Source organism: Heterodontus francisci, chromosome 16, assembly GCF_036365525.1.
Source record: "Heterodontus francisci isolate sHetFra1 chromosome 16, sHetFra1.hap1, whole genome shotgun sequence".
Classification (NCBI taxonomy): Eukaryota; Metazoa; Chordata; class Chondrichthyes; order Heterodontiformes; family Heterodontidae; genus Heterodontus; species Heterodontus francisci.
In genome coordinates this window covers 76,501,553-76,524,046 of record NC_090386.1, presented here as the reverse complement: position 1 = coordinate 76,524,046, position 22,494 = coordinate 76,501,553, and the positions used below count along the sequence as shown (strand labels likewise).

The 22,494-nt window shown below is 41.5% G+C and overlaps 1 protein-coding gene across 1 annotated transcript in view; it reads right to left on the bottom strand.

Moving 5' to 3' along the window:
- The window catches only part of LOC137378210 (disks large-associated protein 4-like), a 241,043-nt gene that overhangs the window by 162,689 nt on the left and 55,860 nt on the right, over positions 1-22,494 (bottom strand). Inside the window, exon 3 of the mRNA XM_068048408.1 lies at positions 1,537-1,678. Coding sequence (XP_067904509.1) covers positions 1,537-1,678 — 142 coding nt within the window. The remainder of the gene's footprint in view (positions 1-1,536; positions 1,679-22,494) is intronic.

The window sequence follows — 22,494 nt, the reverse complement described above, 5'->3', positions numbered from 1 at the left end:
TGTCAATTGCTCAGCCCCGTCAATCCCCATTTTCCTCACACCTTGTTCAACCTGGCGAGTTTCCGACAGCCCCAGAAACCTGTATGCTGGCAGTTAAAGCCAGTTTCCAAGGTTGAAGATGCAGTCAATTGCTTTTAAGCATAACATAAACACAGAACTGTCTGTCCCACAGAGGTTTCCTGTGCACTAACAGACAAGTTAAATGGCCAAGTCATTTTTTTTTGCCTTTAATCTCCCACATGCACTGACACTTGCTCACCCTGACAGCTTAAAAATAGCCCCCCCCATCCTCCATAATCTGGATTTAACACATTTATCGTAACCTTTTTAACAGTTATTACTTTTATTTATTGTGCAAATTTAGTAATAGATATTTAATTTACTCTTAACTTAGATTTTCTCAAGTGCTACCCTGAGTCATGTGCTCACTGTAGAATATTCCATCAAGCACTCGCTGCCCCCAGGTAAAACACAGTTTATATGTATATAAGAGTACTCTGCATTGTCCCATCACCCTCCATGCTGAACAACAATATATAAAACTCCCTCCATAGTGCTCCATTTAGCATTACCTGACGAGGAACAGGACAGATTAAATGCTGAGTAAAGATCTTACTACACTGTTTGATCAAGCATGCCCATGGCTAGTGCACAGGAAGCCATTCAGACAATGTGCCAGAGGTTGCAGACTGTAAACCCTGCCACCTTAAGAATAAAATTATTATGAAGGGAAGCACCCATGTTCAGGGCAGTAAAAGCAATAGGAATTTTTTTTTCATAAAACGTCAAAGGTAAGTTTAAATATAAATGCTTCAACATTTTCCTGAAAATACAATTTAGATCACCATATTGAAGGCGTGACAAGCATTGTCAAATTTCAAATTATATTTTATATATTATATTTTGGTTACGTGTCTGCCATTCCTTTATTATATCAAAACACAATTTTTTCAGAACTTCAGGGTTGCTGGGATGTTCTGAATATGAAATGTTTCACCAAAGCATTGTTCTTAAGTATGCTAAATATTGTTGATATTTTGGTAAAGAAGGAAAAATGCAATTGAGAAAAATAAACTAAAATGTTATATATTTTGTGGCCTTTGCTGTAAAAGACCATACTTGAATTAGATGAATTGTAAGGAACTTACATGAAGAGATTTATTTTTGAAACTGCGGTATTTACCTATTATCAAAGTAATTATCTAGTATGTACCTACAGTAGATAAGGAAAACATTATTTATGTCCTTTTCAGGACCCAGTCACAAAAGCACATAATCACTGGCTCTGAGGAGGCATCTTACCGATTACTTTTTAATTTTATTGAATGAAGATGTGTTCCCTTCCCTGACCTATACATCTTTGTAGCAGAACAACCTCTGACTCAGTGTGAACAATGGCACAGGAGACTTCTAGAATAGTTCAATATTTAACTGGAAGAAACAGTTGCTTATTCTTGCTGTTCTAGTTCATTTGAAGGTATTCGGCGACAGCCCTAATTGGCGTTTTTTATGTCAAGAGATGAAAATTATACACACCTGGTTAATAGGGTTGGATTTGAGGGTGTCTGAACTTCCCATGTAGTCCTCATTCCATCCATGAAAGCTGGGCAAGTTCAGTTCTGCTGTATCCAGGCAATCAAGACTCCTGTGGATGGACTCACTCACTGATGCAAGATAGCTGTGGCTGTACAATGTGAAGTATTGAAGATTGTTCACTAAAAATCCTTTGCATTCAGTAAGTTCATTCACATTTTCTAATCTATTTTTAAGAATAAGATATTTTAAGAATTATATAGAATTACATAGAATGTACACACAGAAACAGGCCATTCAGCCCACTGGTCCATGCAGGTGTTTATACTCAACACAAGCCTCTCCCACCCCGCCTCACCTAAGTCTAACAGCATGAGAAGCCAAATATAAGGCAGGTAGTTAACTAAAAATAAATGATCAGATGTAGGCCGAAAGCCTGCTACTCTAATGTTTCAAGTGGTGTTCCTTGCACATTTAAATTGTTTTTTCTGACAACCTAGTTCTACAAAAGTTGATTCTAACAGATGCATTTAGAATGTATCAGGATTACATATCCGGCACAGATTATGTATATACTTCGGGCTGTACAATCAACTCGCAGACATTAGCAGCGTATGTTTAAATTTTAATTAGAGCATCAGCTTCACAAAATCGTGGAGCAAGAATACTTTAAAAATGAAATGGAACTTTTTTTGCCAAATCCAGCACAAGTACAGGAAAGGACACCAATTGCCTGAAATACTTTGCATATTGAACATCAAAGCATGTTATTGCTATGGATCATAGTGAATTTTAAATCTTTTTTTGTACAATGTGACCTCATTTTATAAATAATAATGAAAGGCACGAGGCGATGACGTTGCTGTGGTACAATTGATGGGTTCACATCACATCGTAAAGCATACCATTTAAAGCTTTATTGCACTAGAGGTATTAGCCTCACACTTAGAGATTGCATTTTTTAAAAGTTCCCAGGTTTTACAGGACATGTTTTAAACTTGTCTTTTCACCACAATCATACTGTAGCAGGTGTGAAGCTGAAGCAGTGCTGAGGCTATCTCCTGGCAGTCTGCTCACCTTTCATGGCTAGGTGCACTTCAGGATAATTTGTTCCCAAAGATGATGTTCATTGGCCCAAACTGTGCAATAAAATGACCCTAAAAATGTATCATCTCAATCCTGTAATTAGAATGGATTGCTGAAAAGAAGGATTGCCTAACTTAGCACCTTTGAACGAAAATATTTTCCATACACTACAAGAGTCTGTCATTTGTCCTATTGGTCTTGAGCAGCCAAAAGGTCAATATACCGAACCTGATGTCAGAAGTATTATTGTTGCAATGTGATTCACTGTTCAAGCACCCCATAAAATGATGTCAGCAGGGACAATTTTAACTTTTGTCAATTCTGTAAAATGTCCATCCATTACATACTGCACCCATCCAATTTTCCTTTCCTTGAAATTAATGAATTGGAAAATTAGACAGGTGTATATTTGACAGCTGATCCAATATCGCCCATTTGCCTCTACAGCCTGAAGTTTAATCTCCCCCTGTGTTCCTTAGCCTTAAGTTGTTTTGACCTCTACCGCAGTATTTGGCTTTATTATACACCTTGATTCTGACAGAAATTCCTATTAGGGCCTATGGGGTTGGAGGGAAGGGAATATAGTGTATGGAGAATAGTTTCATGCAAAAAAAGGTCCACCTTTCTTCTTCATTCTGCACGGCCCATACAGCATAAGAGCAGAGAAGAATAAAACTCAGGTGGAGGAGTGCCTCTGTAGTGGAGTTTCAACACTGATGGAGAGGCTGAATCTGCCAAAAGTTGAGTTTAGGGAAATCAACAGATCCAATTAGTAATGCCTCATGATTGTGACCGATTGCTCCTAAGAACAGTTTTACAAATAATGCCAATGGACATTTGATTAAGGGAAACCCAGAGTATGACAGTCTCAAATATGACCTCTGGGACTGAAGAATGCATTCGACCATGGATTTAGCTATCTTAGCTTACTTAAAGTTTTAGTTCCCTGGGAAAATAAATCTCTCAAGATTTATGGAAATGTTCTGTGTGTTTGAAATAAGCTGTAAAGCCCTGTATCAAGGTAATAGAATTGGAAATACAATTTGTGAGATGGAGGAATAACATCAACAAACCTAAATGAAAGTGAGAGGCTACCTTGCATACGAAAGCATGAATCAGACAAAATACAGTTAGTCATAATGGCCTACATACAAGTACAATCAGCAATTCAGTTTTCAGGGAAAGGAGTTAAACTGCTAGGCCCCCTATGCTAGGCCCCCACGCGGCCGGAAAAGACATTTGCATATTAACAGACAGTGTTTGGAAGGAAACAGCAGCCATTCCCTGACACATTCAACCTACAATGGACTTTTGCTCACCAGATGGTGAAAGTGGGGGAGCTCGCATTCAAGACTGACTGCTAAGATACACAAATGGACATGGTCAAACCAGCTAGTCACATGACTAACCTGCTGGGCAACCTGAGTTTTTTGAATTTGTACAAATATTTTGGGCAGAAAGCAGAATGCTACTGGACTGAGATCTCTCATTGCTGGCTCACCACAGCCTCTCCTGTCTGCCTGCTCCCATCACTTTCTCACAAGCCTCTGAATCCACTGAAGACACATGAACCCCAAGAGGGAAAAATCTCCTACAGTGAACAAGGTTTAAGAAGAATACTGGCCCCAACAAAAAGCAAGATCTACCTACAATCAAGGATTCTACAGTGAGCTCGAAGAACCATAACAAAAACTCTTCAGATATTGCCTCAAATTTTTCCACTTAATTTTTCTTCAGCTCTTTCTGTCTCTATCTGCATGTGTGTAACGTGTGCATGCTAGCATGGACATGTCGTGATTCCGTAGGCCTTAACCAAATTAGGGTTTAAGTTTAAATATATTTCAATTTTCTTCTTTAAACCTAAGAAAGCCTGTTTGTGCTGGTTTCTCTGCCTTATAATTGGAATGCGGTGAACAAGGATTCACCAAGGGGGAGCTAAAAAACATGGTGTGTTTAAAATTAAACCCTGTTACAGTAAGTCCAGGTGAAGGCTGAGCGGGACCCCTAGACAGCTTTCTCAACTGGTTGTAACACTACAGGAACTCATAGTTTTAGATGAGTCAATCATTATTTCTGTAAAACTACAATTTAGATTTGCGAGTAAAAGAGGATCAGATAGCCGTCATGAAAGGCGAAACCAACAGGTGATTCTTTATGAACTGGGATATAGTGATTTGTAGAAAGCTGAAATGGTGACAACATGAACTCCAACAGAAATGGGCTTCAGTCCAACCTCTAACAGAATATTAGTATAAAATAAAATCACATGAAATAGGGTTAATAGATTGGCTAGAAAACCAAAACACAAAACTTTTACACTTGCTTTTATAAATTTCAAAAGTGGAGGGTCTGTGAAAATTGATTACGACCTTCATATTGCATCTATACCGCAGGAACATGGCCAAAGGCACTTCACTGCAATATAATCAGATGCTGAACCAAACAAGGTGATATTAGGAGGAAGGTGACCAAATACCAGATCAAAGAAATGGGTTTTCATGAAGCGTTTAAAGGAGGAGAGGGAGGTGGAGAGGTATAGGAAGAGAATTCCAAAAAGTAGAACCTAGATGGTGCAATGGCAGTGTGAAAGGAGGAAGGGATGGGCAAGATGCCTGAGTTAGTGCAACGGAGGACAGATTTAATTCCACTCCCCTGACAGCAGGCTGGGAGTTTGGGGAGTCTTATTATCGGGTGGGAAAGCAAGGGATGTAAACAGGGGTATCATAGGTGGAAGTGAGAGAGTGTTTGAGCAGATTAATATCTTCAGAGGATCATGATGAATGGATGGCCAAAAGCTAGGTAGTTTGCAGCTTTAAAGTGCAATTATAAGTGACTTACAGGAGAATTTTTTCCAGGCACTGGTGCAGAAAGAAGTGCTGTTGGAAGGCGGTAGGGAGATCTGGATAGTGACAGATACAAAGAGATGGTTGGAGATGGTCTCGTTAATGATCAAGACCACTGGAGCAGAGAAGCCAAGTAAGATGGAAAGGTCAAGGGGGTAGCTGTGAATAAGGGCAGGAGAGTTTAAGGAGGACTTGAAGACTGTGATATAAGAGAATTGAAAGCACAGTGTGTTGAGATAGAGATTGAAGTCACTGGGGATGAGTTATTGCTCAATGTAGAGGCTGAGGGAGGAAATGAGTGAGAATATTTTGTTGGGAAACTTGGGGTGGGGGGTGGGAGTGGAACAAGATGAGCCAATTGTAGGAGGAGAAGACAATGGAAAAGTAAATGGACAGATGAAGTTTTGATTGTTAAAGTGCCACACTTCTCCCATGGCAGTTTGGATGGAATAAGTTAGTGGCAAGTGTTATAAGAAGAAGAGAATGAACATGGGGAGGCAAGTCCCAAAATCTGTGCCCTCTTACTGTCATTGAAGAGGTAGCTCTTCAGATCCAGGGAAGCATCCACGCAGAGAAAGCAGGAAATGGAGAGAGAGCAGATCTGGACACAACACATTTCATTCATTTGTTCACCATCCTATTTAGTCACAAACACAGTGCTACTAAAGTATGCATTGGTAGGATTGGTTTCTACATCCAGAAGGTAGTCAAAGAACAAAGAACAGTACAGCACAGGAACAGGCCATTCGGCCCTCCAAGCCTGTGCCGATCTTGATGCCTGCCTAAACTAACACCTTCTGCACTTCCGGGGCCCATATCCCTCTATTCCCTTCCTATTCATATATTTGTCAAGATGTCTCTTAAACGTCGCTATCGTATCTGCTTCCACCACCTCCCCTGGCAGCAAGTTCCAGGCACTCATCACCCTCTGTGTAAAAAACTTGCCTCGCACATCCCCTCTAAACTTTGCCCCTTGCACCTTAAACCTATGTCCCCTAGTAACTGACTCTTCCACCCTGGGAAAAAGCTTCTGACTATCCACTCTGTCCATGCCGCTCATAACTTTGTAAACCTCTGTCATGTCGCCCCTCCACCTCCGTCGTTCCAGTGAAAACAATTCGAGTTTTTCCAACCTCTCCTCATAGCTAATGCCCTCCAGACCAGGCAACATCCTGGTAAACCTCCTCTGTACCCTCTCCAAAGCCTCCACGTCCTTTTGGTAGTGTGGCGACCAGAATTGCACGCAATATTCTAAGTGTGGCCTAACTAAGGTTCTGTACAGCTGCAACATGACTTGCCAATTTTTATACTCTATGCCCCGACCGATGAAGGCAAGCATGCCGTATGCCTTCTTGACTACCTTATCCACCTGCGTTGCCACTTTCAGTGACCTGTGGACCTGTACGCCAAGATCTCTCTGCCTGTCAATACTCCTAAGGGTTCTACCATTTACTGTATACTTCCCACCTGCATTAGACCTTCCAAAATGCATTACCTCACATTTGTCCGGATTAAACTCCATCTGCCATTTCTGCGCCCAAGTCTCCAACCGATCTATATCCTGCTGTATCCTCTGACAATCCTCATCATTATCCGCAACTCCATCAAATTTTGTGTCGTCCGCAAACTTACAAATCAGACCAGCGTCATTTTCCTCCAAATCATTCATATATACTACAAACAGCAAAGGTTCCAGCACTGATCCCTGCGGAACACCACTAGTCACATCTCTCCATTTAGAAAAACACCCATCCACTGATACCCTCTGTCTTCTATGACCGAGCCAGTTCTGTATCCATCTTGCCAGCTCACCTCTGATCCCATGTGACTTCACCTTTTGTACCAGTCTGCCATGCGGGACCTTGTCAAAGGCTTTACTAAAGTCCATATAGATAACATCCACTGCCCTTCCTTCATCAATCATCTTCGTCACTTCCTCAAAAAACTCAATCAAATTAGTAAGACACGACCTTCCCTTCACAAAACCATGCTGTCTCTCGCTAATAAGTTCGTTTGTTTCCAAATGGGAGTAAATCCCGTCCCGAATAATCATCTCTAATAGTTTCCCTACCACTGACGTAAGGCTCACCGGCCTATAATTTCCTGGATTATCCTTGCCACCCTTCTTAAACAAAGTCATGAATAATAATTTTAGCACTTGTTCTCCTCTTTCTGTAGGTAAACCAAAGGAAGTTGAAATATAGGCTGGAAAATGAAGGAACCATGCACCTCATGGCATGCTATGTCCTTCAATCTAACCTTCCACAGCAGAGACATAAGTGAAGAGGAGGACAGGGCAGGAGATGAGGGGTGGTTGGGGATGAGGATAGGGGTTGAGAAAGCCATGGTGATGATTCTACTAATTGCATCTTCTTCTTTCCTCTGATATTCTTTATTGTATTATTTTTCTCTTCTTTCAGTTCTGTAAAGAATAGGGTGACCAGAATAAAAAATCTATGTAGGTATAAACATCTTTAGTGAAGACCAGGTCCAGAATGCAACGTAACTTGAATGATGCCAGGTAATAAAGGATGCAATACTGGAAATGGCTACACTGACTATCTTTTATAGAGGGCATGAACAGTCAGTCATGTGTCAACAACAAGGTTTATGGCATCACACGCTCTATGTTCAGGTACCTGACAGCCCAGGATCAACAGGACACGGGGCAGATTCATACTGTTTATGTGAAGACCTTAGAATGAAAATTCATCCCTTATTTCTATTTCCAATATTTATAAGTTGGATATTTTTGTCAATATTGTGATGTTTTTGTTTTGGCATGTCCTGTCTTTAGAACCTGTGGATAAGTTTAACATGGACAGTTGGTAACTGTTTTCTTCTGTGCCTTGGTTCTTGTGTTGGTGGATAAAAATACCCAGTCTCTTCATGACAGAAAAAAATATAATGGAAGTATTGAGGGCTTACAGGATGAAATCAAACTGTTGCGGGCAGGCAACTTCTCTAGTGTATAATTTAACACACTCTGATAGGCCAAAACCTAAGGCATAGCACTATTTCTGTCTCAGCTATTAACAAAGGATCCATATACATCATCATCCAGAAGTTATTTGTTTATTTCCAGTTAGAAGCTCTGCTCTATTTACGGATAGCAGCACATCTCAACTTCTAAAAATGCTATGTGAAAATCCAGAAAATTATTGGTTTCATCATGATGTATACTTTACAAGTCTATTTGACAAACAGGTGCATCACACTGCTTCACTTGAAAGGGCAGCTCCTGGACAGTACAGTAATGTGGTACCTTGAAACATTGGCATCATGAGAAGGGGCATAAAGTTTCAATTCCCCTCAAGAATGACTTGTAAACCTCACTAAAAGGATGTTAATTCTCCTTTAACATGCACAACAGTCAAGTGATATTTTTGGCACCAATTTATTTTTAGTATTACGTTAACAGAATGAAACAGATTTAAAGATGCATGATTTCCTTGAACAGAGAGGGCTTGGCAATAGTCAGGGCTATGTCAACATTTAAGAATAGGTTAGAAAGGTAGATGAAGGAAAAAAATACAGGGATATTGGAACAAGGATCGTTACATGGAATTAAGACTTACATGGAGTAGAAACATGGGTTGAATGGCCTTCTTCTGTGTTGTAATTTCTATTTAATTCTATAACAGCAGCAATGAACTGCTTTGAAGAAACTTGCCATGCCTGTATTAACACTCAGTGATCAGTTAGTGACTGTTGCTGGTAAGAAGAAAGCATTCACTTTGTAACCTGTTTTTTTATTACGCAAGTGAAACATTAAAACATGAGGTTGTTTGTCACTAGTCAATGCAGAGTGTTCTTTGTATTAAATGTATATTATTTAGGTCCAGCAGTTTTCCTTTAAGCTACTTTTGAATATCCAGTGATAGCTTTATGAAAGCTCATTATGCACTTTACAGAGCCACTAAAAGACAGCTGTTGAAGGAAAATTGATTATAATAAAAAAGTCTATAATACTGGGGCGGCACAGTGGCGCAGTGGTTAGCACCGCAGCCTCACAGCTCCAGCGACCCGGGTTCAATTCTGGGTACTGCCTGTGCGGAGTTTGCAAGTTCTCCCTGTGACCGTGTGGGTTTTCGCCGGGTGCACCGGTTTCCTTCCACAGCCAAAGACTTGCAGGTTGATAGGTAAATTGGCTGTTATAAATTGCCCCCAGTATAGGGAAGTTGGGGGTGTGGTAGGAATGTGGGATTAATGTAGGATTAGTATAAATGGGTGGTTGATGGTCAGCACAGACTCGGTGGGCCGAAGGGCCTGTTTCAGTGCTGTATCTCTTTAAAAAAAAGAGGTAACAAAATAATCACGTAAATTAAAATAGTCAAAATTGAGAATTTAATCTGCTGTGAAAATACATTTATAAGTGCCACTTCTTCCAACCTAAAATACATAATTCCCTGCTGCAACATGATAGACGACTGCATGTGGTGCTTTCTAATAACAGATTTGCTACAGGTGGAAGAATATGCAGAATGTGATATTGAGAGCCATCAAATGAAGCAATAGTGGTATTGAATGTTTTATTAATCTAATTGTGTTCCATTTCCACACTCTTAAGATTTGTGAATGGAGTCTTCAGAAAGGAAGGAAATAAATACAGAAAATTAATTACCATGAGCAGACCTACCAAATGTCCTACTCAAATCATTAATTCAGGAAATGCTGACAGATCTTTCTTGAGAATTTAAAAAGCTTTGGGGAATTTCTGCATCCAAAACTCAACAACTTAAATTACTGGATCCTCTTATGAACTGGAGAGTAGCATTGAGACAAATCTTAAGGCAGTTCCTATTTTTAGATAATTGGTGGAATTGTATACTTTTGCCTCCATGATGGAAGTATAGGGGGCAAGGGATTAAATTTGGGAAGATATGGTAAATCAAGGAGTAGAGACAAGGCAAGAGAGAAAGGTATTAATATGGGAAATGACAAACAGACGATGACAGGAAGGGACAGAGCATACAAATCTAAGAGTCAATCAACAGATAAGGCTAGAGGTTACAAAAATAATAAAAGGACAAAACGAAAGGCTCTGTATCTGAATGCACGTAGCATTCGAAACAAAACAGATAACCTGAGAGTGCAAATAGAAAGAAATAAGTATGTTCTGATAGCCATTACAGAGACCTTTTGTAACAGGCCTTTTCTTCTTCTCAGCAACAATTTGAAATTTAATGTCCATTGTAAAATTAATGTGCCTCATTCTTGGCATGTGGGGGCCTGCATGACAGATGAAGAGAAATTTTTTCTCTCAGAGGGTCGTGAGTCTCTGGAATTTTCTTCCTCAAAAGGCGGTGGAAGCAGAGTCTTTAAATATTTTTGAGGCAGAAGTAAATAGGTTCTTGATAAGCAAGGGGGTGGAAGGTTATCTGGAGTATGTGGTAATGTGGAGTAATCAGTTCAGCCATGAACTTATTGAATGGTGGAGCAGGCTCGAAGGGCCGAGTGGCCTACTCCTGCTCCTAATTTGTATGTTTGTACAGGCAACACTGCCTCCTATTGGCTGTGGACTGAAAGAAGAATCATGAAAAATTTGTTGAGAGATAAATAGTGAATTGTGAATATTAGCTATTACCTCGATGACCAGCTAGTTTAGATGAGTTGTGAGATTGAATCTAACAAAGGGTTAGATTGCATTACACTGGAAAAGTAAAGTCAGAGTTGTTTTTAAATATCATTTGAATCCCAAGTTAACATTGTATTTTCAGTCTACTATTATTTGGTATCATAGATCTTATTATTTTTAATTTGTTTGAAACATTTGTTTTCTATTTTTGAGTGGGTGTTATATTTCTTGTTATTTGAGAGTATCTCAGTAAGGTTGAATGACATTAAGGGAGGGTTTCATATTCCTTTGTGACATCTTTATTGCAATCTTAAAAGAAAATTTAGAATACAGATGACTGGGAATGTCCTTGTACAATATAGATATTTGTCACAACTGTATTCTCCCCACTTGCCTCTTCTATTTTATCATTTCCAGACAGTGTATGTCATGGCCAGCTGGAGAACAAATAAAAGCCTTAATTTAGGACTAAACTGATGAATCAACAGTTGAAACCTCTCAATATGAATCACAGTTGGCCTCATGGGCAGAGATATTTTACTGCTATGAACTGTGAACAAATCTACATTTTATTTCAATTTGATGGAATATTTTATAGCAATTTAACACTTTAGACCATGTAAGCAGTTGCTCAGCTTTATGCAGGTAACTAGATTGTACTAGTCCTAAATGGAACTAACTCCCAAATAGGATAGAATTTCATAAAAGCAAAATACCGTAGATGCTGGAAATCTGAAATAAAAACAGGAAGTGCTGGAAATACTCAGCAGGTCAGGCTTAACCTTTGTCTAAGTCTAACCTTTGCCAGTTCTGATGAAAGGTCACAGACCTGAAAACGTTAATTTTGCTTCTCTCTCCGCAGATGTTGCCGGACCTGCTGAGTATTTCCAGCACTTTCTGCTTTTAGAATAGAATTTCATCCTTGGTCTGCAATAAATTAGCACTTTCTTGTGAAGTGAGTGGGGTGCTACAAATAACATCAGTTTCTCCAGACTTGGAAGGGCAACATTGGCTAGTGATTGCAGTCCTGCTTGTTCCACAGTGATTCTTTGTTGGAATAATGCACATATGCACACCAGCTATGGATATTGTTGTCCATGATTCTGATGGTCCATATCATTGGGTTGCCTGCTGATCTCACTGTCCACAATAACAAGTGGAGAATAGTCACTGAGCCACCAGCACTGCCTGTGGAATTGTTCCCCAGCATAAGCCACTTCTTCACAAGGCTCCCTGCCTCACTGGTCTAAGAAAAACAAGAAAGCCTGCAGATAGAGCTTAGGTTCACGTGGAGACTACAAATACAAGTCATATTTGCGTTTCTGCAACAGCAATGTCCACGAATACCAGAATCAGGGGAACTCTCCCACAGACAAACAGTTGCACTATTGCTAACTATTCAAATCTGTTCTTAAAATAATTCACATTCGGAAATTGGGAATACTTTGCTTTTCATGGCTCCATGACCCCTGGTGGTAGCTTCTACTCAGTGCAAGAATACTTTTAGTAAAGGGCTTTATTCAAACTGCTCCCTTTGTTTACAAATTGACAAAATGAAGAATTAATATCCAACTTTGCAAGTTATCTCATCACTTATGGTACAGATGTTCTGCCCCTCAAATTAAAAAAGGTCCGCCAAACACATTTTACAAGAATGATACCTCTTTAGGTAATATGATTGACTGTAAGCTAACCTTCATCAGCAGCAGCAGTTTGACCTCAGGATGTTCCTTTAGCATTATGTTGGGGTGTGTCTGGCTTTGAAGGGATAGGCTGCAGTGTTTTGAAATTGCAATTGCATTGTGCATTCTGTACACTTGGGGCTACTTAGGACACACATGCTACCTGAGAGTATGGTGGAGGCATTCAAAAGGGAATTAGACTGTTATCTGAAAATGAAGAATATGCAGGGTTACGGGGAGAAGGCGGGGAATGGTATTAGGTGAATTGCTCATTCAGAGAGCCAGTATGGACATGATGGGCTCAATGGCCTCCTTCTGCATGGTAACGATTGGGACCGTGAGCATGTGAATCCTTTTAATGTTAATGACATTTACATTCAGAATTTAGAAAGATTATGGATGTGATCAATGACAGATACTTCGACTTTTGAATTCTGAATCATCACATGCCTACTTTGTGCTGTCAAACACTTCCTAATTACTGAAGTTAGGTGCGGGGGAGGCCCAGACAAATAAGGAAACATTAATGCAAGAGCTGATTGAGGCAGCGAGGTCAAAAGCAAAGGGATAAAATGTGTCACTGGTCAAATTGGACCAACTCTTAATGCAATCACTTAAGAAAACAACCTCTGTGACTAAAGTCCTAAATTTGATCCCTGGTCTGTGATGATTTTGCTGATCTCAACTAGGGTAGCAGTTGCAGAGTTACAATTGACTTCTGTGTGCCTGGGATAGGGAGAAGAAAATTAACTATGATTTGTACTTTTGACTGCTGCCTAGTGATTCCAGCTGGAAAATGCACATTTGTGGATATTGAGTGAGAGCAGGATTAGAGTCAGTTATAGTAACCTCCAGGTTTGAGGAGCTTGCCAGCACGCACTGTCTATAATCACAAATGAAAGTGGCAACTTGGACAAAGCACGAGAGATCTGTCAGCCTCTTTGGAATTTTATCTCAGCAAGAATTAGTGACTTCAGGAAGGGAGGTGAATAAAAACTGTGCACACTCCAATATTGCAAAACAATAGAAATCTTTCACTCCAGTGAACATTAAAAATAAGGTTTATCAAATGTTTGGAATAAATGAATCAAACTGAAATAGAATTTCCTTGTTAAAATAATAAAAGTTGAGGAAAAACCCTATGACCAGCACTTTAAGTGTTTAAGACATTCAATGGAGTGGTACTCTTAACTGGAAGAGTTGTCTGCCCAGTTTATAATGGTGCTGAACTGGAGCCTGAGGCCTTTGAATCCAGAAACTACCAATACAGAGCTGATCAGGACAGGCAGAAAGCAAATAAGATCAACAATTGGAGATACAACTTTATCGTGTGTGTCATGTTACTTTCTTCTGCTGTGTCCCTACTCTTGTTTGAAGTCAGCTTTCCATTTCAGCCTTTATCACTCTGTCTGATGTATTTAGGATCACAAAACTTGTCAGGTTTATACATGGCAGCATAACAAATGCATACTGTAATGTACTGAGCAGCACTGAGTTATTGTAGGTGATATCATGGGCAGTAGTTTTGCTCCCATCTTATGTAAAACTGATAGCTTTGGAAAAATAATAAAGGAGACAGGAGTCGCCTTTATATCTTAAAAAGTCTTGTTTTACTAACACCAGGGACCTGCTTAACTCAGTCAGCATGGTATCAAGCTATCAAACTGTGCATAAGTAGCTATTATTTCCAATATTAAAGAAAAAATAGACTGAGGAGATATTTTATGGAATAGAATGGAGAGAAATAAAGATTTAATCAAAATTGCTGCACTGCATTTTTCTTCTTTGTGATTACCTCATGTCAATAGTGCTGAAGCGCTCCAGAGGTGATGCCAACATGGCTGGGATCACAAATTGGGGTGTCATGATGTGATGCAGGTACAATGCTTCCACAGCGACGGTCCCATTAATCCCTATCAGTGCAGAAAGTGCTTGAAAAGGGGAGAAATGGTACTCCAGCAGGAGAGACAACATGCTGGGAGGGAGGTTTATGCTGCAGGTATACTTAATTGGTGAAGTGATACCACCTCAAATCATGTGTAATTGGTTCCAATGTACTGTGCCCTTACACTTGTCCTGCACACTTCCTTGTTCTGAAGCTCAAAACATCATTAATACCAGTAAGCACAAACCTGCATTTATATAATGTCTTTAACATAGAAAAATTTCCCAAGGTTTTTCGAAGAGCAAGACAAAAATGGATGCTGAGCCAAAGAAGGAAATATTGGCCAGGATTTTACGCCCATGCCCCCCACCGCCCCCAGGAACGGGCGCGGAGGTAGGGGATGGGGGCATAATATCGAGTGGGAGGTGGGGTGTGTCGGCGGGGGGGGGGGGTTGGGGGGGGGGTGGGGGTTACGGGGTGCCGTTCCCATCACCTACCCGCCCCTGCTGCTATTTTACCACCAACGGGGGCAGTGGCAAATGGACCGCCTGCCCCAGGCCAATTGAGGCCCTTATGTGGCCAATTAATTGCCACTTAAGGGTTTCCTCTGGCCACTGCTGGTATTTTACCAGTGGCAGATGGGCACTTCAGCACATGAGGAGGCTACCCATTTATACCTAGCAGCTTCCTTGAGGGCTGAGGGGAAGGGTCTCTTGATCAAGCACCTTGTGCCCCACAGAGGGACCCCCAGCAGCACAAGCCACCCCCGCTAAAACTATTACCCCCTGCCCTGCTGCTCGACTCCCACCCCTCTTGCTGGGGCCAGCTGATTGTCCCTAGCGAGGCCTGAACCCCACTTACCACCCTGAACGGCGATACTCATTGTCATCTTCTTGCTGGTTGCAGTCCCAGCAGTGGCCACTGCTCCTGGTGGTGTTGCTGGGACTGAGGAGCTGCCAGCCCTCTGATTGGCTGAAAGCTGTTGGAGGCGGGACATCCTGCCTCAGAGTGGGCGAAGTCCTGACTGAGATCAATTAAGAACCTGGGCCACGCTAAATTGCTGTGTGGATTCTAAGCCTGGCGGAGGTGGGCTCACCCCTGACCTTAAGCCAGTAGGCGGGGCCAGAGCCTCAATGTAAAATTCTGGCCATTAGGTGGGAGGACAAAAAAGGGTTAAGTAAGTGAGCTTCAAGGAGTGTCTTAATGTAGTTGCAGAGATGGAGGGGTTTAGGGAGGCAATTCCAGAGCAGGGCACCCAGATGGCTGAAAGCAAGGCTAATGATGGTGGTTGGAAGGGGTTGGGGGCAAGATGCACAAGAGGCCAGAGATCAACACAGAGTTTGGCGGAGGGCCTACAGGGCAAAAAAAAAGGTTACAGACGTGCAGGGGGCAAGGTGATGAAAGAATATAAATACAAGAATGAGAATTTTAAAATAGAGACGTTGGGGGACCCAAGGTTACAGTAACTCTTGGTGCCTTGCAATAGTGCAGATTCTGTGATCCTATCTGTAACAGCGAGAGTACAACAGTAGCCAGCACCACAGGAAGACTCCTCTCAAACATTCAACATCAAGTCCACCAGAGGGCAACCGACTTCATTACTGTCGATGAGGAACAGGAGATGTATTTTTCAGAGTCTCCTAATGAAATATAAAAGCTCTGATTTTGTTCAAATTTCTTCTGCTGCATTTTTATCTGGTTCCTGATTTGATATAACGCTTCTTATGGAGAGATGAATAAAACACGAGGTGAGAATTTTTATTTTAACCATTTTCTGTGGCATCTTGTGCTATTACCTGAATTGTCTGGCAGCCCAGGGGGAGTGATATTAGGACAAAATCAATTGTACTCTCCATTCTATGTTCCAGGAAATCGTCATATGCTACCTCACAAAGACAGTGTGCTTTTTTCCAAAGAAGCATTGGTGTTCTGTCAGTGCTGGAGAGAACAATCTTGATGACAAAGAGGCACTGTGTTCATATAAAAAAGCGTCAATGTTTTTGTCTGTATTTGTGGAGGGAAAGAGCTGTTCACCCCATGATGTTATATGCAAGTGATCTGATATGTTTTCACACAATTTAAGTCTTGTGTTGTGTGTCTGTACATAAAGAGAAAAAAAATTCAGGCCATTTATTAAGTCCAATGTCTCTTTAAGAAAGCTACTGTCACAGTAACAAATTGAAGCATTTATTTGGTTCTGAATTTGTAGGTTTAGACTTAAGAACTAATCACATTTACTCAGAGGGTATTCCAATGATGGGGATAACTAATGTGATAACATTGATTCTTGTCTCTGGTACCCTAAGGTAGCCATTGCCAATTCTAACAATGACCAAACTGCTATTAGGAAGGCAAATGGTATGTTGGCAAGAGGATTTGAGTACAGGAGTAAAGAGGTCTTGCTGCAATTGTATAGAGCCTTGGTGAGACCACACTTAGAATATTGTGTCCAATTTTGGTCTCCTTACCTAAGGGAGGATATACTTACCATAGAGGGAGTGCAACGAAGGTTCACCAGACTGATCCCTGGGATGGTAGGATTGTCCTATGAGGACAGATTGAGGAGACTGGGCCTGTATTCTGTAGAGTTTGAAAGAATGAGGTGATCTCATTGAAGCATACAAAATACTTACTTGGCTCAACAAGGTTGATGCAGGAAGGATGTTGCACCTGGCTGGGAGTGGGGAGGAGGCGGTGGTGGTGGGGGTGTCTAGAACCAGGGGACACAGTCTCAGAATAAGAGGGAAGCCATTTAGGACTGATATGAGGAGGAATTTCTTCACTCAGAGGGTGGTGAATCTGTGGAATTCTCTACCCCAGATGGCAGTGGAGGCTCAGTCATTGAGTATGTTCAAGACAGAGATCGATAGATTTCCAGATACTAAAGATATCAAGGGAGATGGGGGTAGTGCGGGAAAGTGGCGTTGAGGTAGAAAATCAGCCATGAGTTGAGTGGCGGAGCAGGCCAGATGGACTGAATGGCCTACTCCTGCTCCTAATCCCTATGTTCCTCTGCTATAGGTGAAAAAAACCTTTGTAATTCATGGCAGGACCACAGATTTCAAACATTAATTCCTATACTTTGTGAATGTACATTTAATACCTTGGTTTGTATGGACATTGAAGTTAGAATTTAAATATGAATCATCAGCTGCCCTTTCTCCCAATGGTCATGAAAGTACTGTTTATACCAGCGATGGTTGCATAGAAAGACAGATGAAGGAAAATAACCCTCACTGGCTTGATTGCCCATATCGTCTAGTCATTAGCTCCCCTCTTGTGCAGCATTCCTCTCTCTCTCCTCCACCCCAATCTCCAGTCAAGTGCGTCCGGGTTGTCTGAATAAATCATAAAGAAATTTGCATTCTGTAGTACCTTATCAAATCCTCAAATGTCCCAAACTTTTGCCCAACCCAATTAATTACTTTCAAAGTACAATCACAGTCATTAGGTAGGCAAATACAATTTGCACATAGCCAGGTCCCAAAAACAGAGAATGAATGAATAACCAAATAATGAGTTATTTATGGTGCTGGCTGGAGGAGGAATGAAGGCCAGGGCATCAAGAGAATGTTGTTCTTTGAAATGTGCCATGGGAATGTTTAGATATCCCTGAACACCTCCATGAAGCCTTGGACGATTTTCACTCTTTCTATTGAGCAGGAATAGGGAAGTTGCACTCCGGGTATCATAAGGCTGAACTTACCACCATTTTGGTTGGGGCCTTCACATGAGGTGGTGGGGGTCGGGGGCAGTCATCTGCCTTTTCAGGCGTGTACCTGCTTGTAATATGCTAATCTATGCAAATCATAATATGTAAATATACATAGGACCCAGGACACAATTTTGAGTACCAATCAGCGCAGCCTGATTTGCACATACTGTGCCTGGTGGTAATAAGCTTATAGTGACCTAGCCAATGGTCCTTAAAGGATGCTCAGAGAAACATTTTAAAATAAAAGATTTTTGAGGGACCAGGTAGAGCATGAATGCTCCTCCTGACCCCACAAAAATCTACCTACCCACTGCTGGCCCCTCTGCACCCCTGCTTGTAACTGCCTTTAATTCATCACTTCCAGCTGGGCTCTATGTAGGAGCTGTTGGATTTCCTGCACATCCCTCCCTCCCACTCTCTTTTGAATCGTGAGCTGTCAATGATGCTGGTTCAGCACTCACAGCTCACTGTGGCTATTGAAACAAGACTCAACCATTGAAATGGCCCAGGTCTCTTAGTGAGCACATCGAGCGGGCAACGTGATCACACCTGCCTAATATCTCCCCAGTGTTAAAATCAGCCCCACTGTATCTGGGGCAAAAATACAGTTCACTTTCGTATCTTGGTATCTTATTTCTGAAACAAGGGGTCAGATTTTGCTCTCAAAATAACAATGAGGCTAATGATGCCCGCTGTTACTTATGTGCAAATGGTGCAGCAACTTCAGGCTGGGAGCAAATGCGCAGTTAAATCCCACTGTCCAAAAGTGTCTGTCTGAGTTGCACCACTCTGTTGTTAGCTTTGGGAAAAACTGCATTTCGCTCATTGCCTCACCGTTGAAATGAGTGGCTTGAAGTTGCTGTATTTGCGTGGTAGTTAGAATCGTAGAATCATAGAAATTTACAGCACGGAAGGAGGCCATTCAGCCTATTGTGTCCACGCCAGCCGACAGGGAGCCATCCAATCTAATCCCACTTTGCAGCTCTTGGTCGGTAGCCTTGAAGGTGACGGCACTTCAAGTGCATATCCAAGTATGTTTCAAATGTTATGAGGGTTTCTGCCTTTACCACCCTTTCAGGCAGTAAGTTCCAGTTCTCCACAACATTCTGGGTGAAAGATTTCCCCTCGAACCTTTACTTCTTACCCTAAATCTGTGCCCCCTGTTTATGGACCCCTCAACCAAGGGGAATAGGGCCTTCCTATCTACTCTATATAGACCCTTCAATTTTATACATTTTAATTAAATACTAACTAACCTTGCTACAGAAAGTTAAATTAACTCTTGCTTGTACAATCGAAAGTATCCTTTTAACTTTGCAATATGTACTAATTACAGCCAATGCACCTCTTCAGCAATGAAAATCAACTATTATAACTGTGAATCCTCATTTCTTCAGGAATTAGCTGTTGATGGGGATTTAAAAAATGTCAGGTTTCAAATTTTAAAAATAACTTTTTTCAGTTTTTTTCTCTCAATCCAATCTTTCTCACTGTTTATTTCTCTTTCTGTACCTAGTTTGATCCACCCCTTTAATTCATCCTTTTTTTCATTCGTTCATGGAATGTGGTCTTCGCTGGCTAGGCCAGCATTTATTGCTCATCCCTAAATGCCCATGAGAAGGTGGTGGTGAGCTGCCTTCTTGAACCGCTGCAGTCCATGTTGGGTAGGTATACACAAAGTACTGTCAGGAAGGGAGTTTCAGGATTTTAACCCAGCAACAGTGAAGGAACGGCGATATAGTTCCAAGTTAGGATGGTGTGTGGCTTGGACAGGAACTTGCAGGTGGTGGTGTTCCCATGCATCTGCTGCCCTTGTCCTTCTAGGTGGTGGAGGTGGTGGGTTTGGAAGATGCTGTCAAAGGAACCTTGGGTGCATTGCTGCAATGCATCTTGTAGATGGTACACACTGCTGCCACTGTGTGTTGGTGATGGAGGGAGTGAATGTTTGTGGATGGGGTGCCAATCAAGCAGGCTGCTTTGCCCTGGATGGTGTCGAGCTTCTTGAGTGTTGTTGGAGCTGCACCCATCCAGGCAAGTGGAGAGTATTCCATCACACTCCTGACTTGTGCCTTCTAATGGTGGACAGGCTTTTGGGAGTCAGGAGGTGAGTTACTCGCCGCAGGATTCCTAGCCTGTGACCTGCTTTTGTAGCCATGGTATTTATATGGCTACTCCAGTTCAGTTTCTGGCCAATGGTGACCCCCAGGATGTTGATGGGGGATTCAGCGATCATCATGCCATTGAATGTCAAGGGGAGATGGTTAGATTCTCTCTTGTTGGAGATGGTCATTGCCTGGCACTTGTGTGGCACAAATGTTACTTGCCACTTATCAGCCCAAGCCTGGATATTGTCCAGGTCTTGCTGCATTACTACAAGGACTGTTTCAGTATCTGAGGAGTTGCAAATAGTGCTGAACATTGTGCAATCATCAGTGAACATCCCCACTTCTGACCTTATGATTGAAGGAAGGTCATTGATGAAGTAGCTGAAGATGGTTGGGCCGAGGACACTACCCTGAGGAACTCCTGCAGTGATGTCCTGGGACTGAGATGATTGACCTCCAACGACCATAACCATTTTCCTTTGCGCTAGGTACAACTTCAAACAGTGGAGAGTTTTCCCCCCGATTTCCATTGATTCCAGTTTTGCTCAGGCTCCTTGATGCCATACTCGGTCAAATGCTGCCTCGATGTCAAGGGCAGCCACTCTCATCTCACCTTTCTCAGTACTTCTATTTTTCTCAATCCTTCAATCTGATTGGTTCAGGAGATACCCTTTTGGTTGCCCTATTCAGTCAGGTGTCAGATGCCCCGTTTCCCTCGCTGTGCCATTACCAGCTCGCACTTTCAGCAACTTTCTGGGGAAAAAAATGTTTTGAGCTGAAGGGTGCAAGGGCAACAGTAACTAATGGCAGATGCTGTTAGATGCCGTGCTGCAGCAAAATCTGGCCTAATATACCAGAAAGGTAGGACTTTCCACAAGTCAGCAAAAGACAATTTGCTTGTTAGAAATATATCAACCAGAAGATGGCAACATTTCCTATGGCCAGGACAATGGTTGCAGAACTCCATTATTATTAATGCCCACTAACTTGTTCTTTCAGTGCCTTTATATATAATATATATAAATATTTCATAGTGTAATGGTAAATTTTTGTTGTAGATTTCTGTTCTTCAATGGAACAGTATTTTTAAAAAAATACATTGCTAAATCTATAATTATTCAAGCGTATTTCCAAACTGGTTAATGAGCAACAAATCTTATCAAAAGACCTTTAAGGAAATTGAAAGCAACAACAACTTGTATTTATAAAGCACTTTTTATGTAAAAATAAAATCCCAAGGTACTTAACAAGAGTGTTAGCAATAGAAATTTTTCACACTGAGCCACAGAAAGGGATATCAGGATAGATGACTGAATCATTAGTCAAAGAGGTAAGATTTAAGGAGCATCTTCAAGGAAGAGAGCGAGGTAGAGAGGTGGAGGGATTTAGAGAGGAAATTCCAGAGCTTAGAGCTAAGGGAGCTAACAGGATAGTTGCCACAGATAACTAAAATTAGGGATGCGCAAGATGTCAGAATTGGAAAATTGCAGGGAGCTCAAAGGCTTGTAGAGCTGGAGGAGGTTACAGAGATAGGAAGGGACTTGAAAACAAGGATGATGATTATAAAATGGGGTCATTGTCTGACTGGGAGCTCGTGAAGGTCAGCAAGCACAGGGGTGATGGGTGAACAAGACTTGGTGCGAGTCAAAATATGGGCAGCAGAGTTTGGATGAACTGAAGTTTACTTAGGTTGGAAGATGGGAGACCAGCCAGGAGAACATTGGAATAATCACGTCTAGAGGTAACAAAGGTTTGGATGAGGGTCCCACCACTAGATGAGCTAAGGCAGGGCCAGAGTCAGATGATGTTATAGAGGTGGAAGTAGGCAGTCGTGGTGATGGAATGGATATGTGGTTGGAATTTCAGCTTGGGGTCAAAAACAACATATAGGTTGGGAACAGTCTGGCTGAGTTTCAAACAGTTGCCAGGGAGAGGGATGAAAATGGTAGTCAGGGAACGAACTTTGTGGCAGGGACCAAAGACAATGGCTTCAGTCTTCCCAATATTTAGTTGGAGCAAATTTTTGCTAATCCAACTCGGGATGCCGGACAAGCAGTGTGACAAATC